This window comes from Dunckerocampus dactyliophorus, chromosome 2 (genome assembly GCF_027744805.1).
Source record: "Dunckerocampus dactyliophorus isolate RoL2022-P2 chromosome 2, RoL_Ddac_1.1, whole genome shotgun sequence".
NCBI classification, from domain to species: Eukaryota; Metazoa; Chordata; class Actinopteri; order Syngnathiformes; family Syngnathidae; genus Dunckerocampus; species Dunckerocampus dactyliophorus.
Window position 1 is genome coordinate 39,935,319 of NC_072820.1, and position 16,107 is coordinate 39,951,425.

Sequence of the window (16,107 nt, forward strand, 5' to 3'; positions counted from 1 at the left end):
GGAGTCCCATGAGCCAAAAAGGCCCAATAGGACTCCTTCTTCAGCTTGACGGCATCCCTCACCACTGGTGTCCACCAACGGGTTCTAGGATTACTGCCACAGCTGGCACCAACCACCTTGCGGCCACAGCTCCGATCAGCCGCCTCGACAATGGAGGCACGGAACATGGCCCACTCGGACTCTCCCGGACGCGGGTCACCAGGGCCCCCCCTTTGGAACCAAGCCTGGATGTGGGGCACAATGGCGAGCGTCTGGTGGCCGGGCCTGCACCCATGTGGTCTGGCTGGGCACAGCCCGAAGAGGTAACATGGGTCCCCCCTACCATGAGCTCACCACTCGTGGGAGGGGCCAAAGGGGTCGGGTGCAGAGTGAGCTGGGTGGTGGCCGAAGGCGGGAGCCCTGGCGGTCCGATCCTCGGTTGCAGAAGCTAGCTCTTCGCACGTGGAATGTCACCTCTCTGGGAAGGAGCCTGACCAGGTTTTGAGGAGGAGAAGTTCCGGTTAGATATAGTCGGACTTGCCTCAGCGCACAGAAAGGGCATTGGAACCAGTCCCCTTGAGAGGGGTTGGTCTTCAATCCACTCTGGCGTTGCCAGCAATGAGAGGCGACGGGCAGGGGTGGCAATTCTTGTTACCCCCCGGCTCTGGGCCTGTACGTTGGAGTTTAACCCAGTGAACGGGAGGGTAGTAACGACATAGGTAATAGGTAACAAAAGCAAAATGTACCTTGGCTCTCATTCAGATCTCTTGGATTTTTGCCACCAAAACCCTGCTGTGTCCAATGACTCATTCTGAGTCAATATAAAAATGTGCATATAACAATACCAACAATGTAACAATATTAACAACACAGACAACACACAAATATTTGTAAAAATAAACATCAAAGAGAACTAAGAAATATAAATCTCAACACCCTCGTATTGAGCCGATATTGATACTACGCTGGGTATCGATATTTGGATTGCTCCAATACGCCCTTTAAAAAGATGTATTGAAAAGTCTGCTTTTAAGATAATGCTATCTTTTTAATTTGGTAATTTTTTTGTGTATTTTATTGGATGGCAGATGATGATATGACTTTGTTCTTGTGAAATGTTACAGTGTTTTTCTTTTCAGTTTGCAGTAACTGGTCAAATTAAAATTACCAAGCACTCCCAAACAATGTGGGTCATCACGTGGTAAAAGGTGGCTTGTGACACTCCCAGTGCATTAAAGTGCTTGAGTGCAAACAGCAAAGTACTTGGTTTTGGTTTCTCCATTAGGGAAACCTAAAAATATTTGCAGGGAAATACCTAATTCATTCTATTTCCTTCCTTCTCTAAGACACCTTTCGTGGCGGTGTGCTGACTCATATTTAACCTCTTTAATAACCACTCAGAAGTAATGGAGTGGGTGTGCCGCTGGTCTGAGCTTGGTCATATTAGAAGGGATTGGCAGATTAGCTGAATAGGTTTACATTGCTCTTAAAGCGGATGATGTCATCCAACAACAAAAAGACAGCAGGGGCATCTTCATCACACACACACACACACACACACACACACCATTTAAAAACACAATAATCTTCCCTGTGTGTTCCTTCCTGAAATCTTGACACTTTTATTGATTTCAGTCTCACTATGGATGACAGCTTTTCATTTAATGTAGACCATCTGCCATCATTGTCTTTTCACTCACTCACACACACACACACAAAATGCATCCACATAGAATGACGTCTTCTACTCATTGCAGTCCCGAGAGCATGGACAGACTGTCTTTAATCAAAGCTTGCCAATACTCATCCGAGCTGTATTGATTTGCAACCCCTGATGCATTCAGGTTTTCCACACACATGAGACTAAATGGCCACATGCACATATACTCAGAGGAAAGAACACTTACACATAGACACAACCTCCCGCTCTGAAGACAGGATGTGTGAGAAAGTGTCATCCTGGCCTTAATTTTCTCTCTCATCTTCTAATCGATGGGATATTTGAAACGGGGAGTGGTGCTTGGAAGAGGGCGGCGGCCAAGACTTATTGCAGCAACACCCCGAAGTCCACCCCTTACAAAGATGATAGAAGATACAGTACCTGTACACTGGTGAAAGAAAGGGCAATATTGACAATGGATCTACAGCGTCTCATTTACTTTCTTTTGTAGGAATGAGTAGAACATCAATAAATGGTTACTGGACAAAACATTAAGAATTATTAGTACTACTACTCTGCAAGGTATTGTACATTACTGAAATTAATGTTTTTAAATTAATCTTAATGTTAGTTGACTACTCATTCCCCACTCTTAATATACTGTAATGAAATTTGTAAAAAGAACACCATCTCCCCATAGATGTTCAGATTTTTTTTACATGAAGTTGCATGACATCCGCATCAACAGTGTAGTGCATCAACTGTGATTTCCACCCCCACTTCGTCCCGTGATCAGAGTTCTGGTCGGTTTCCGGTGTCGACGAAAGTTTTTCCGGCTAGTTGGTGGGGTCACTTTAGTAAAGCGTTTTGCTTCTCAAAACAATATACGTTTAAAAGAGTAATACATTGGTGTCAAGGTGGCGCAAGCCAAAGTGAAAGTTTGGATCCCAGTGCAGAGGAAAAAGACAAAAATGATGAACAAAAAATATTTAATGCAACAAAGGGTGTCCACAAGGGAAAAAGTACAACACAAAACAGGAAAATCCACAATTGGTAGAACAAACGGAAAGTGCTGACAGCAAAGGAATGACAGGATAATAACTAGAACAATTGTAACAAAAAACACAGCAGGCAAACCTAGGCAGGAAACTAATACTAACAAGAAGCAGAATACAGGACTGGTCACACCTCACGGCAAAAATGAACAGAGCCAGAAAGTAGGGAAAAGGGTACAGGAGCCGGACTAAGCGGTAGCAGGTAACAAGGTAGCAGGAAGTACAATCTGGCACCGAGGTATCACTGCTGCCTTGCTTAAGAAGGCTCCCAGGTGAAATTGCCTGCAGGTGCGCTCGAGAGTCTCCGCCTTCACCGGCCGGAGTTCACTGCAGACAAAGAGTAGACAGGCGGCAGCAGAGCGACAAGCAGAGTGTGACACATTGGCATCACAAAACTTTTTTCCCCCAAAAAGTCAGACCCTACAATCGATCAGCTTTATTTTCTCTCTGTTTGTATCACTGCGCATTGCCACCTGCGTACAAGTATGTGTCCTACAGAGTTTACATGCTGCTGCGATGTGAGAGAGTTAAACTGAGAGCTAGGCTAGAGTGGTATTGTCACAAAAAAAAATCTACAAAAATGATTCGGACTTGTTATTATCTGGGCTGTAACAACAGAATGTGTCTGAATCACCCTACATATTCCACTGTTTTCCTGCCACGGACATTGCCATTAGGCAACTTTGGCTTCTTGCCATATTTGCTTTAAAGTGGGAATCAAAGTGGCCAGGACGAAACAGCTTCCTGTGTATAGTACACACTTCAGCGAGGAGGATTACATTCCTACACATCCAAGACAGAGGACGAAACATGTTTTGAGGAGTTCTGCTGTTCCAGTACTCCAGGTAAAAACTAGCTATACTAGCTAATTAGATAGCCACGTATTAGCACCTTGCTTACAAGCTAACAGTATTATACTTGGAATATATGTGAATATAGTAATAGTCTACCCTCCTCTCTCTGCCCGTTCTAACGGCATCTGACAAAGTTTGGCATCAGTATATTCCTGTTCATATAGGTATCCCTTCGGCGTTCGTGCTAAAAGGAAGGTCGCCATCACTTCTTTCGTAGTCGGACATGTTTGCTATCACTATCCCAGCTGTAAACACTGTGAAGCAGGTGATCGAATGTGCGCAACAGTTGACAGCTGCCGACAGCGAGCAGTGAATACGAACGGAGAGAAAATAACGCGACGCAATTATGAAGTCTGACTTTTTTCGTGGAAAACGGTTTTGTGATGCAAATGTGTTACTCTTTTGAATGCATATTGAAAAGCAAAACACTTTAGTAAAGTGACCCCACCAACTGGCCAGAACTACTTTCCTCAACCCCAAAAACCGACCAGAACTCTGCTCACGGGGCAAAGTGGGTGAAAAGTCACTGTTAATGGACTACACTGCTGGTGGTGATGTCATACAACTTCATGTCAAAAAGTCCAAACTATCCCTTTAACTGCTATGTCACTCACACTTTACACAGAACACATGAACGGCATATAAAATACAGTAATAGGAAGATTAAATACAAGAATTAAATGAAACAGTAATTAAAAAAAGGAGGAAGTCGAAGAGGCAGGAGAACAAATAAAACAATAATGACACTACTGCTTAGTTATTACTGTCGCTTTCATATGAGCAGATGCTTTAACATGCTGAAGGATACAATCGTTATCCTTAAGGATAGTCATGATAGTGGAACGTTTAATACCAAAAGTGTTGCCAACATTGCTGGTTCACTCTCATGGTGATGCCTTTTGCTTTCGTCAGTGCATTTCCACCAGAAGAGCCTGCCTTACGCTGGGGAGACATAATGAAGTGTAAAAAGTTAATCAATAAGCGATGTTATGTTATCCACTCTGTGTAGCTTCAAATGAGGCACACACTGTATTCATCTGCGCTGCAGGAGATGAATCCACGCTGCATCCTTGCAGCTTGCAGCGCGTATTCATCCGTTGCACGTAGTGAAACTAGTTCTTGAGCGAGTCCAGTGTTTACCGACCAAAATAACGTTTTTAATAATTTATGGCAGCGCCTCTGTAGCCACGAAACACAGAAAGTCGGAGCGCCATAACCCGAAGACCACTTGTACCACCTAGTATGCTCTTTTATCAATATGATTATTCTTTGAAGGATTACCATTGGGCCTAGCATGTTTGTAAGGATATGTATGTCACGTGTACAGGTGTATATTTTTTGTTTGCTGCGCTTTTTAAATATTTTTATACTTTTAAGCACCTTATGGATACTGCCTTTCGTTTTTCAGGCGACTGCACAATGGTTTATCTATCTTAATTGAGATCATGGGAATTTGAAAAAAGTAATTGAGATCATGGGAATTTGAAAAAAGTAATAAAATCCGTCTTTTTTACTGCTAAATCTTACGTTTCATATGTAAAGAAACCTCGGTGCAATCCAAAAGCAGTGCGTAATGTTTGCGTATAACAATACACTGGCTATTTTGGCACACTGTGAAAAAAGTGCCCATGACAGAAAAAGTGGGAATTAGACTTAGGGGCCCAAGACTGGTTTTCGCATCCGAAATGATGATGGACATTTGTAGGCAAACCTGATTTAGATGGGCGTGTCTACATCAGTTTATGGCTAGTTGAAGCGGTGCATCTGGTGTCATGGCAACTGAACTCTGTGTGGGGTTTTATTAAAAAGATAACATTTAAAAACTTGGGCTAAGGCAGATTTCCAGCAAATGTGGATGCACCTGTAAAAGTAATCGGCGAGTTAGTTTTATTTTCGACATTGTACAATTGTGCTTTGGTAGCCCATACTCATCTGACAGCATGATTTGTGTCCTCAGGTTACATTTTGCCCTTTGTTACTCACTCATTCCCTGCTGCCTGTGTTGCTCTGAGCACATAGCACCCTAGGGAGCACCCCCACACCCTCCAATCCAACCATTCCCCTGCGCTCCATCCGGCCACAGCTCCCGCCTCCTCCATTTGTTGCCATGGCTACTAATGTTGGCGACGGCCCGGCCCGCTGGCTGAGGCGATTTGGCAGACTCGGCTGCCTGTTTGATGGAGGATGCCAGTCAGCAGATTAACATGGCGGACCTGTAGACGCTGGCATCGCTTCACAGCTCACTTGGTCTTAGTTGTCGGAGCAAAATGGGTATTGATCTGGATAATGTATTTTAATAATCTGTGTGGGTCCTCGCTGTTTTGGTTCCTTCTGTTTTCCAGGGCTGTATACCACTGCAGGGATGCCAGGTGAATGAACTTACAGCAAACCCAGATGAACCAGGAAAACACCTTTTTGAGATTGTTCCAGGTAAGTTGATCTGGCCTTCAACTTTTCTGGATGTAAACAGCAGGGGGCACTGTTACCCAGTGTTCAGGAAGTGTGTAACGTCAACCTCCAGGAGTGCATGACATTCTTAACATTCACTGTATTTTTAACATTTTGTTGAGACAATTACAATTTTACTCCAGATCAATGCAAAATGTCTTTGAGTCAGTCAAAGCGCCACTAAATGACTGATTGAATCTTGTAAATTCTTCTGGCTCTCTGTACCACTCTGACCTCTAGCGAGTGTTTGCTTGGGGATCTCTCCTTGTGTTTAGAGTGGCCGACCAACTTGTGTTGGTCTGTGTGTTTTGTTTAAGGCTAGTCAACATTGCAAAAGGCTGTGAACTCCAATGATCCTCTCACCACAAACACAAAGGCCACAGGAAAGTGATCAGGAAGAGAATAATGCAAATGCACGAATCTAGAATCTCACGCTTACATTTTTATTGTCCTGCTGATTCACGGACAGTTGTCCCAGAGTGACAACCTGGAATGCCTGAACACGTTGAATTTGGCAGTGATATAAGCTCACTATTTTATAGGGATGTCCGATAATATCGGCCATTTGGATACAGATGGACTCACGCAGTCTATTAATGACAAGACGTGCGCCATATTGTACGCTAACCGGAGAATGCACGTAAACTGAGACAAAATTGTGGCCGAATTTTTTTACATTTTTGATGCTAACCATGGTGGACGCTAACTGAGGTTCCACTGGATACAATTTGCAATGGCAAAATATGTGTGACGTGCTGAATGAGCCCAGTTTATAATTTCACTGATTGTATTAGTGCACAGTTTCATACTTTGTGCTGTACTTTGTTCATACACGGATGTTTGTTCCACAGCTTTCCAAATTGTATCGTTGCCAGCATTATTTAATAGAAATCTTATTTGCGAATGTATTAAGGCTAACCTGTTTACTTGTTGATAGGAGGAGATCATGTTATTTTTGCTGACTTTTGGTCATGGTTTTTTAATGACCGTTGTTGAGACAAAATATTTACAATAAATATGGCACATTTTCTATAACTTGGATTGCATATTGGAGTATTTGTCTTATTTGGCACAAACAGTGTTTATTTGTGCAATGCATCCAGCGGCATCACAGTAAAAGAAGCATAATGTGTTCATTCATGACACGGGATGTGACTTTACATTACTTTGAGAGGAAAAGCTGCTGCTTATCTGGTATCGGGTGATATCGTATTGCTGGGTTGCAACCATGTGACCTAGAGGCAGTTTGCATCACTTCCGGTGTTTGGATGGGGGACAAACATTTCAATATATCCGAGTACACACTCAGTATTTTTGTACAATGTCTGGCAGATTAATACGAATAACGGTGCATGCCGTTGAAATGATTTGCTCCAATTGTGCGAGTATGCATGGTGTGTTGCATAAAGACATTAAATGGTTGAAAACAAGGCAAACAGCGGTGAAAAGCTTATCTTCTGCGCCTGACATAATGAATGTAGCGGATGAAAATCATGCTTCTAACATGTCTATCTGCACTCTTACACAAAGTCAGACTGCATCAATACGTTCTTGTGTGTGTACTTCATTATTTCGCTGTGCTGTTTTTCCATAGGGATGTAGCGTATGAACATTAACAATGAGTAATATGTTGTAAACAGCAAACATTGTAAAACGCAAAGCACAGGGCCTCAAGGTTCCAGATGAAATCAAAGTAATTTGTGACAGTTATGAAAGATGGTTGACTTCAGTGCCACACCAGCTGTGGCCAATTTATCTTTTTCCAAAAATGTTACACCAGATTCATAGTTTCCGTATTTCAAGTTTTGGACAACGAAATACTTTCGAATGACCTCATTTAAAACTGCAGCTATACGTCACTCTCTGTCAAAAGTTTGAATATTGCATCCCTTCAAGTTGTAAATCATATATCAAACTCTGCACATCAAACCTACATGATAAAAATACTCCATCAAATGAAATTGGTTTATTTACTTCTTGAGAATAGCTGTGATTCGTGGTATTTGTGTTAGGCTTTTTGTTCATGCTTGTGTTGTAGTTGTGTTTGCACATGCATCATGAGTCCAGTGGACATGTGGTGGTGAGACACCATTTTTCACCTCACCAGTGACCTTCATGTAAAATGATCTTCTGAGCCTTAAGCAAAGGTACTACAAGTATAGTCTTTACTGCCACACATTTATGTTGTGATTATTATCTGATAAAACAGTCTGTTTTGGTTAGCTTAACCAATAGCATATTATACCAGACACCGTATGGCTACAGTGGTTGGGTGGTAGTATTATTTTACTGCTATAAAGACTGTTTCAAAATCTGCACAGGTAACACTGGCAATCAATAATCATAAATATGAAGGGCTGTCGGCACACAATAACTGAAAATTGTCTCCCAAAGGAGCCTAGAGACCTTGACATTTTGACCAGATTGTGTGTGTTTTTGTGTGTGCGTGCATGTGTGTGTGTGTTCACGCAGAGGCCTCGTCCTTGTCAGGCTGCGACTACGAGAAATATATAAACTAAGCTCATATAATTTCTAAATGATGATTGTCCGGGGAGAAATGCTGAAGGCCTTTTAGTAAAAGTGTAGGAGTTTGGCATGCTTGTTGTTGTATTATTTGGAATAATGCTGACAGCAAACAGGGGACCCACACAAAGCCGATTCCCGAGTCATGTGCCTAATTTGGAACTTAACTTGTATCAAAGCCTGCGGACATGCGGTAAACTGGCAAATTACTGGAATTTTTTCAAATGTAATACCAGCTGACTCAGGCCTAAAAGCTCCGTGTGGTAGGGTGAATCAGTAAAGCGACCCAGACGCACAATACGCATCTGACAGCTTTCATAGCACAACTACACACTTACTGACTTTCTCGGGCTCAGGAAAATCCGATTCTCATTGCTTTTGTTGTTTCCTGAACCCCTTTGTGACGTTAACGGCTGTATATATCGGCCACGGTGGTAACGCTGACTGTTCTAAACCAGATCGTGGTCATCATACAAAATACAAATGAATCAGCGACCTGGCAGTTATGTGTACTGTCGTATTGTGATTTCCGACAGTGAACGTGACGTGTCCTGACTCCGTGTGTGTGCGCGTAGAGGGAGATTTGATTTTTACAAATTTTTACAATTTGATCTTCATCCTTAATGATGGTCGCAAGAGTCAAGCGATTAAGAAATTAGCGGCCAATAGTGAGCACATAGTGTATTCACTGCACTGTAACTAGTTCGCAAGCGAGAACTTGGGCAGATTAGCAAGGCGTTTAGCCTCAAGCACTCCTGTGCTCTTGCACATCCTAACTTACGTGGCAATAAACTTGACGTCAAAGTTTTCCTTGTGACAACTTTTGGTAATTAGGGCCTGAGGATGGCATGTGATACATTTAGGTTAAAATAATCAGCACACTGCTCTCCTGTTTGGTTACAATAGTGAAGGAAAGTGTTTCTACAGGTAGCCGACATACATGCCCTCATCTCCACACAGGTAACGTTGCATTCCAAATATGGGTTAGTGGGGTGATAAACTTGTCACTGTAAAAACAGCACATTTGTAGAATGTCGTTTGCATAATGTTTACATTAAACAAGTCGAAATATTGAGTAAAAGAGGAAACCAAAGTCTTTGCAGACAGTATCTCACACAGATTGACATTGTATGTTTTCTTTAGTGTGTGCATACAAGTTTGTTTGGCAAAGACTGGAGGACAACCCATCACCCAATTCCTGCACACACAGTGACACAGACCAAAAGAGAGAGAGAGGGAGAGTCTTGTCACACTCCTCCTCAGGGATTTACTTCTCCCCAGGAGGGCTGAGGGAAAGAACCTGCTGCCCACACTGCTCAATGCGAGAGACAGGAAGAAAGAGGGCAATGAAAGGACAGCACACATGGGTGTAGAAGTGGGACTCATTTGATGGGATTCTGTTGGCACTGGCACCGAGCATGCCTCACTGGCAGCTTCTGGCCATCGGTGCTACCTGGGTACTGATCTGCTTCCAAGTGGAGACGCCGCTCCATGCTGCAAGGCTTAGTGCAGAAAGAGCCCCTGAGAGCCAGTACCAGCTCCAGCCTGAACCGCTTACTCAGACATGGGGCCGGTCTGCTGCAAGCCGGACAGACTGAAGAAGCAACATCTCCAAGGTAACAGGAAACAGATGCTGGAGCTTTTTAACTAGAGTAGTAAAGAGCCAAGTGAGGGGTCGGGCTAACACAGACTTTCAGTATATGTAAACTAACACAAAGCTTTGTCACGTTGTGTTGAGGCACTAGATTATGAGCCAAGGACAGAATCTAGACTGCATGATTTCCAAAATGTACTGTACTGCATACCGTGCAGTAACTGGCTTAACAAAAATACGTTTGTCTGATAGCAATAGTGAACACATCAAAATGCAATATATTTTAGTGTATATATAGTATATAGTATATAGTGTACATACAACATTGTCAAGGGTCTTTGTCTTCTGTCACACTTGCAGCAAAAACATTGTGTCAGGAATTTGTTGTGTTCTGTCCACACGATGCTATGCTGGAGATTTATTTATTTATTTAACCAGGAAAGTCCCACTGAGATTCAGAACCTCTTTTTCAAGGTAGTCCTGGCCAAGAGGTACCTGCAGACAAAACACAAACTCACATTATACACAGTATAATGTACACAGTACACCACACAGACTAAACACATTCATAATTGAACATTTAACGGGTTATTGAGGTAACCTCTTGTACTTTCACATGTGTGGAGGACCAGGCTTGACGTCAGGGATTCAGAGTTGTTTTAGTTCATTTTGCCATTTTCATGCTTGATTTACAAAAAAAAATGACATAGCTTTTTTACTAATAGGGCGTATTCAACCAACAAACAGCATGATTTATTAATTAACACATGTGATAGTGAAGAGAGAGTGAAGCCGCGGTCTGTTTTGCCAAGCTTCTTGCTTTGCAGCTTGTGTGTTCTAGGAAGAAAAACAGAAAGCTGTCAGGATCCCTCCAGATCCCTCCTCCCCCTTCAACCCTCCCATACCTTTCATCCCTTTATGCAGCATCCTGATGTATAACTCCTTAGAAGGCCCTGATGTGGAGTCATCGCAGCATCCTCTTCCCTGCCTGACTTACCTGCACTGCCCCCAGAGGATTCCCTCCACCCCTGATCACATACTCTTAGTATCAGAAAATTCTTTTGCTCACACTAAAGTGTCTGCATTTTGGCCATCAGCCCAAGACTCCAGTACCAATCCCGGGTAGAACAATCTGGTCAAGCAACATGGACTCAGCAGACACCAGGGCAGTGTTGGCCGCTTACAATCAACTCCTGGGACATCATTCAGAGATCATTGAAGGTCTAGCCCGATCCAACAATGCCATCTTCTCTCAAATCGCGAAATCAATTCGCAAGGCGTCCGAGTTGACCGCCAGCCCAGCGCCAACCAATGGCGGCACGCCGTCTAGATTAGCCGCCACGCCAGCCGAGTCGGAGGAATCGTATGCCATTCAGCTGGAACCCTTTTGTGGGTGAGTTCAGTAAGTGCAGGGGATTTTTTTCTCTTGATGAGCGAAGAAAGGTCAATTATGTCACGGGTGTGTTACAGGAATGAGCGTTGGCATGGCCAGAGGCTCTGTTTTTGTCCCAAGGAAACACCCATCACCTTTGCTGAGCTTTCGCAAAAGATAAAAACAGTGTCATCATGACTGTTTGGGTCCGGCTGCAATGCCAGGAATGCCCTCCAGGTCCTCCCTCCCCCACCTTTCATCTCCTTATGACAGCATCCTGATGTAGAACTCTTTAGAAGGCCCTGATGTGGAATCATCACCACATCATTGATGGGAAATCCCTCAAAGGCCTGCCCGGAGGCGGAAACATCACATTGCTTTCAAGTCTATTCGATGTTCACTGGGACACATACACCTTCTCTGCCCGACCTTGCTGGCCAGCCTCCCTTGCACTGTCCACCAAGGATTCCCTCCACCCCTTAATCACAGACTCTTAGTATCAACACATTCTAGTCTTAAAGGAATAGTCTGGATTTTTTGGCATGAAGTTGTATGACATCCCCATCAGCAGTGTAGTTCACCGACAGCGACTCACCCCCCACTTTTGTTCAGCAGAGCGGATACTGCTTAATGGAACAGTCGCATAACATAGAAATACAATCACCTGCTGGTTGCTGCTGATTCACTCAGTAAATAAGACTGGAAATACCGTCTGTGGTGCATGCGCCACTCGTGTATGCATAAAGTGCTGAAAGACCACAAATCCTGACAGCATGTAATGCAGACAAGTTCCTCTTAAGTATGGCGGTCAAGTGCACACTGGCATAATGAGTAGGGAAAGAGGACTACGTCGTTTTATAGCTGGGGGTTCCAGTATATATGCATTTCTGGCACATCTTGAAAAGTGGTATTAGTTGAGATTGGGAAAGGATTATCAACCCTGATCTTGAATGTAGGAACTTGGGTGGAATTCTTACAGATTAGTCATTTTTGTACAGCTTTTTGTGTGAGGGGAATTTGAAGGGGTATTGGATATCAACTCCTTTGACTTTCATGTTCATGAAGTGATTAATGTGACTCATTAACACACGTTTCCATCACAATAAACACTAAGAGTGCCTCAGTTCTACGCACCTTCCCACGAGCACCGCCATTATGCGTCTGGCATCAATAGTGAACTTATAACGTTAAATTCTAAGATAGAACTGATGCGGTTGATGCAATATCGTGTGTGAAGTCTGATGTCATTGTAATCCTCGGTACTTTTCATCCATTCAGATCAGGCTATCATGAACCAGTGTTTTTTTCCGTGTGTCTGATGGCTATGGTTTCATTGATTTTGTGTATCTTTGTGTGTGTGTGTGTGTGTTTTATCAAGTCATGATTGTGTGGAGAGGAAGTGTCTAGGCTCCTCCATGTCTGCGTCTTGTCTTTGCATGTATACCCACCCCTTCATGGCATCTCTTCTGTGCAGGCGCCTGTGCAACAGTGTCCACATGCTGTTTGTCCATATTTCTTATCCTGTATGCATTCATTGTGTTGTTTTGAACATATCTGTCCACCATTTCAAGTGCACATCCAAAGGCTTGAGCACATAGCGTTCATCATGATGGCGTGAGTTTGCGAAGCCGGGTGACGATGGCTTTTAGCTTTACGGCGCCACTGTTTATATTTGGACTCCGGTCTGACAGCTAAATGATGCCCTCGCTTATAATTAAAATGCACTTCAGAACAAAAAGCTGTACAATGCAGAATGGACTGGCTGTTGGTCTGTCGTGTCACTTTCTTTGCATTTTACACACGTTTTACACAAAGGTGTCTAGCACTGGTGTTATTACTACGTGTATGTCACCTTGTTGTAGTTTAGTAGATTTTTACACAAGTATTTATGTCAAAGGCACATAATTCTGCTCACTAATAGATAATGACTCTTGAACAAAGCTGTTGTGCCATCTAGTGGTAAGAAACATTTACAGCACATTGATTTTATGGCGTTTTTCCTTATATCTATTATTTTCACACTATTATATTGTTTTACTTAGTAAGTAATGCAAATAAATATATAGAAATATCTGACTGCAAGGCATTCAACACCACATTCAAGTAACGACATCCGCAGTTTGAATAGTTTATTCCAACAATATTGTCTGCAGTACACCAAAACTGGTCCGCCCTCGAACAGCACTATAATTCAATAGATCAAATCCACTGCATTTCAGTGCTTCTCAAATAGTCCCAATCCTGGAGCATCTTGACCTTCTTCACTATCGGGAACTTTGGTTTGGAGGCTGAAGTGTGAGAAGGAGCACCCTGCTGAAGAATTTGGCTTCTCTTGTGACGCATGGAGTCCTCCGAGCTCATAGGCGCCATACATAATATTAATTCTTCTTACCTCGGCACCCTGACTTTGTGTTCTGGTGGTTTTGTAGCATGTTTGTGTTTTCAAAGGAAAACACCATTTCTACATTAATTTGGTAGGCGACAAGACTTTTGTCCAAGCACAATCTGACCCTTTTTGTCCAAATTAAATGATAAAAACTCATTGAATAATACAATACTTTATTTTCGCTATAATACGCATAATGCAGAGGCTTTTGCCTTTCATATAAGCTATTACTGATTCCAAATGAGCACCTAAAAGTGACGTTATTTATTGTTCCTACGACCTGGATAAGCGACAAGACAAGTCAGGCACTGCATACACGCTAGTGATTAGCATTAGCAGTTTACATGGTTATTTTGATCACTACCGCATATGGCAACTAATTAGCCGTTTGAATGCACAGTTTTAGAATTATTAGAATATAATGCACATACTTAAACAGATGATGTATCAGAAGCATAACGTACTTTCAGGCAAACATTTTCTATGGCTCAACAAGGGACAGGACTGTCACATTGCACGTCTCAACGGCAGTAACGACTGTACTTCCTCGTAGAAGTAGACCACAAAAAAACAGTTAAAACGTCATATACCTGTTTGAAAAGGAACAAGCAGATGGAGCTGACAAGTAACCCATGTTTGCAGTTTTAAAAAGTTAACATTTCTCTCTCTTAGCGGGAAAATGTCAGTTATTGAGAACCACTGAACAATACTGATGTCTGGAGTTGTGATTCTGTAGGGAATTGTTGGCTCTGAGGCGTTCCGTATCCAACTCACCTGTTATCTGTGCTTACAGGTGGAACAGGAGAGAAGGACCGCGCTCCAATCAGCCATGAGTCCTTCCTACTCATGGCCAACTCCCAGACAGACATGGACGACTGGGTCAAGGCCATACGGCGGGTCATCTGGGCACCGTTCGGTGGAGGTAAAACTAAAGCTCGAATGGAAAGTTCATATAAAGCATGCTGTATGTCAACCCTTCAAAATACATTTAAATATCCACGTTTCCATGTCGGTACATGACTCCCCGCTGAGTCTGCAAATAGTCATTCTTGTCTCGCTGTCTCACGAGTGCACTTGATAGTGTTCCAGAAATAAAAACTCGTCTGAGTGTGAAGTACAACAGTTGGTGCAGCTGAACAGCAAGGAGTTGGGTTACATGTGGAATAAAACACACACAGACCTGCCAACATGTATGCATTTTTGTACATGACACGCATTTTGACCCTCAGATACACTTGTACGCTTCTCGGCTCTCTAGGCGAACATACTCAGTTTCAACTTGCACCTCTGAAAAAACTTCCTTGCGCTGCGGTGATGTGGAAAGGTAAGACTGTGATTGGTCTGCAAAGTAGTCGACGAAAGTTGTGGTTGTCGTAGTTCATGCAGTAAACCCTGACAAGAGGCATAAAAGCCCAAAGTGCGGCACAGGGGCCATTTGTGGCCCGTGGTCCGTTTATTGACCTGTGGCACATTGTACAAATAAAATTTAATACACAAAAAAATGCAAAAATGGGGAAAAATAGAGCAAAAGGCATATTGTAATCAGAAAAGGCTGAAATATGATAACTAATAAGAACATTGTAATATTGTCATATATTGTAATTGTAATATAATATTTGTATCACACCTTTAGCCTGTTTACAAAATAAAAAGATTTATATCAAAATATACCACATAAAATGTCTTGAAGGTTGGCAGATATGAAGACATTGCATGTATGGGTTTGTAAAGTGTTTAAAAACCTTTTGGTTGACACTGAAATGGGACGGATGGGGGCGGGCGCATTGCACACGGTCCTGTATATGACTACTAAATATAAAATAAGGGTAGTCAAACCGTATCATATTTAAACCACAGTCGTATGCCCCACGGGTGTGAATGTGACAGTGAATGGTTGTCTATGTGTGCCAGTGTGGTCCCACTGGTGACCACCGGTGTGTATCCCGCCTCTCAACTCAACTAGGATAGGTTCCAGCTCATGCGTGACCCTGAACAGGACAAATGGTAGAAGACTGATTAATAGTATTGCACAGTTATGTCATACTTTTTGATGTTTTGGCTAGTTACTGGGTGTTCTTAGCACAGAACAGATCTGTCGCCGACCTCCGCAACTGTCATTAACCGCAGCACTGTGCCCCCCCCACCCCAGCACCTAAAAGTCTGCACACATTCCCCGAGTGTCGTCAGCTGCCCCCGCCGTCTGTCAGCAGGACACAACTTTCTGCTGCAGGCAACT

General features: G+C 42.9%; 1 protein-coding gene across 1 annotated transcript in view; it reads left to right on the plus strand.

The window, feature by feature from the left end:
* si:dkey-191m6.4 (rho GTPase-activating protein 22) overlaps positions 1–16,107 on the plus strand; it is a 42,420-nt gene that overhangs the window by 16,459 nt on the left and 9,854 nt on the right. The window contains exons 3-4 of the mRNA XM_054753258.1: positions 5,891–5,978; positions 14,665–14,793. Of these exons, the coding sequence (XP_054609233.1) occupies positions 5,891–5,978; positions 14,665–14,793 (217 nt within the window). The remainder of the gene's footprint in view (positions 1–5,890; positions 5,979–14,664; positions 14,794–16,107) is intronic.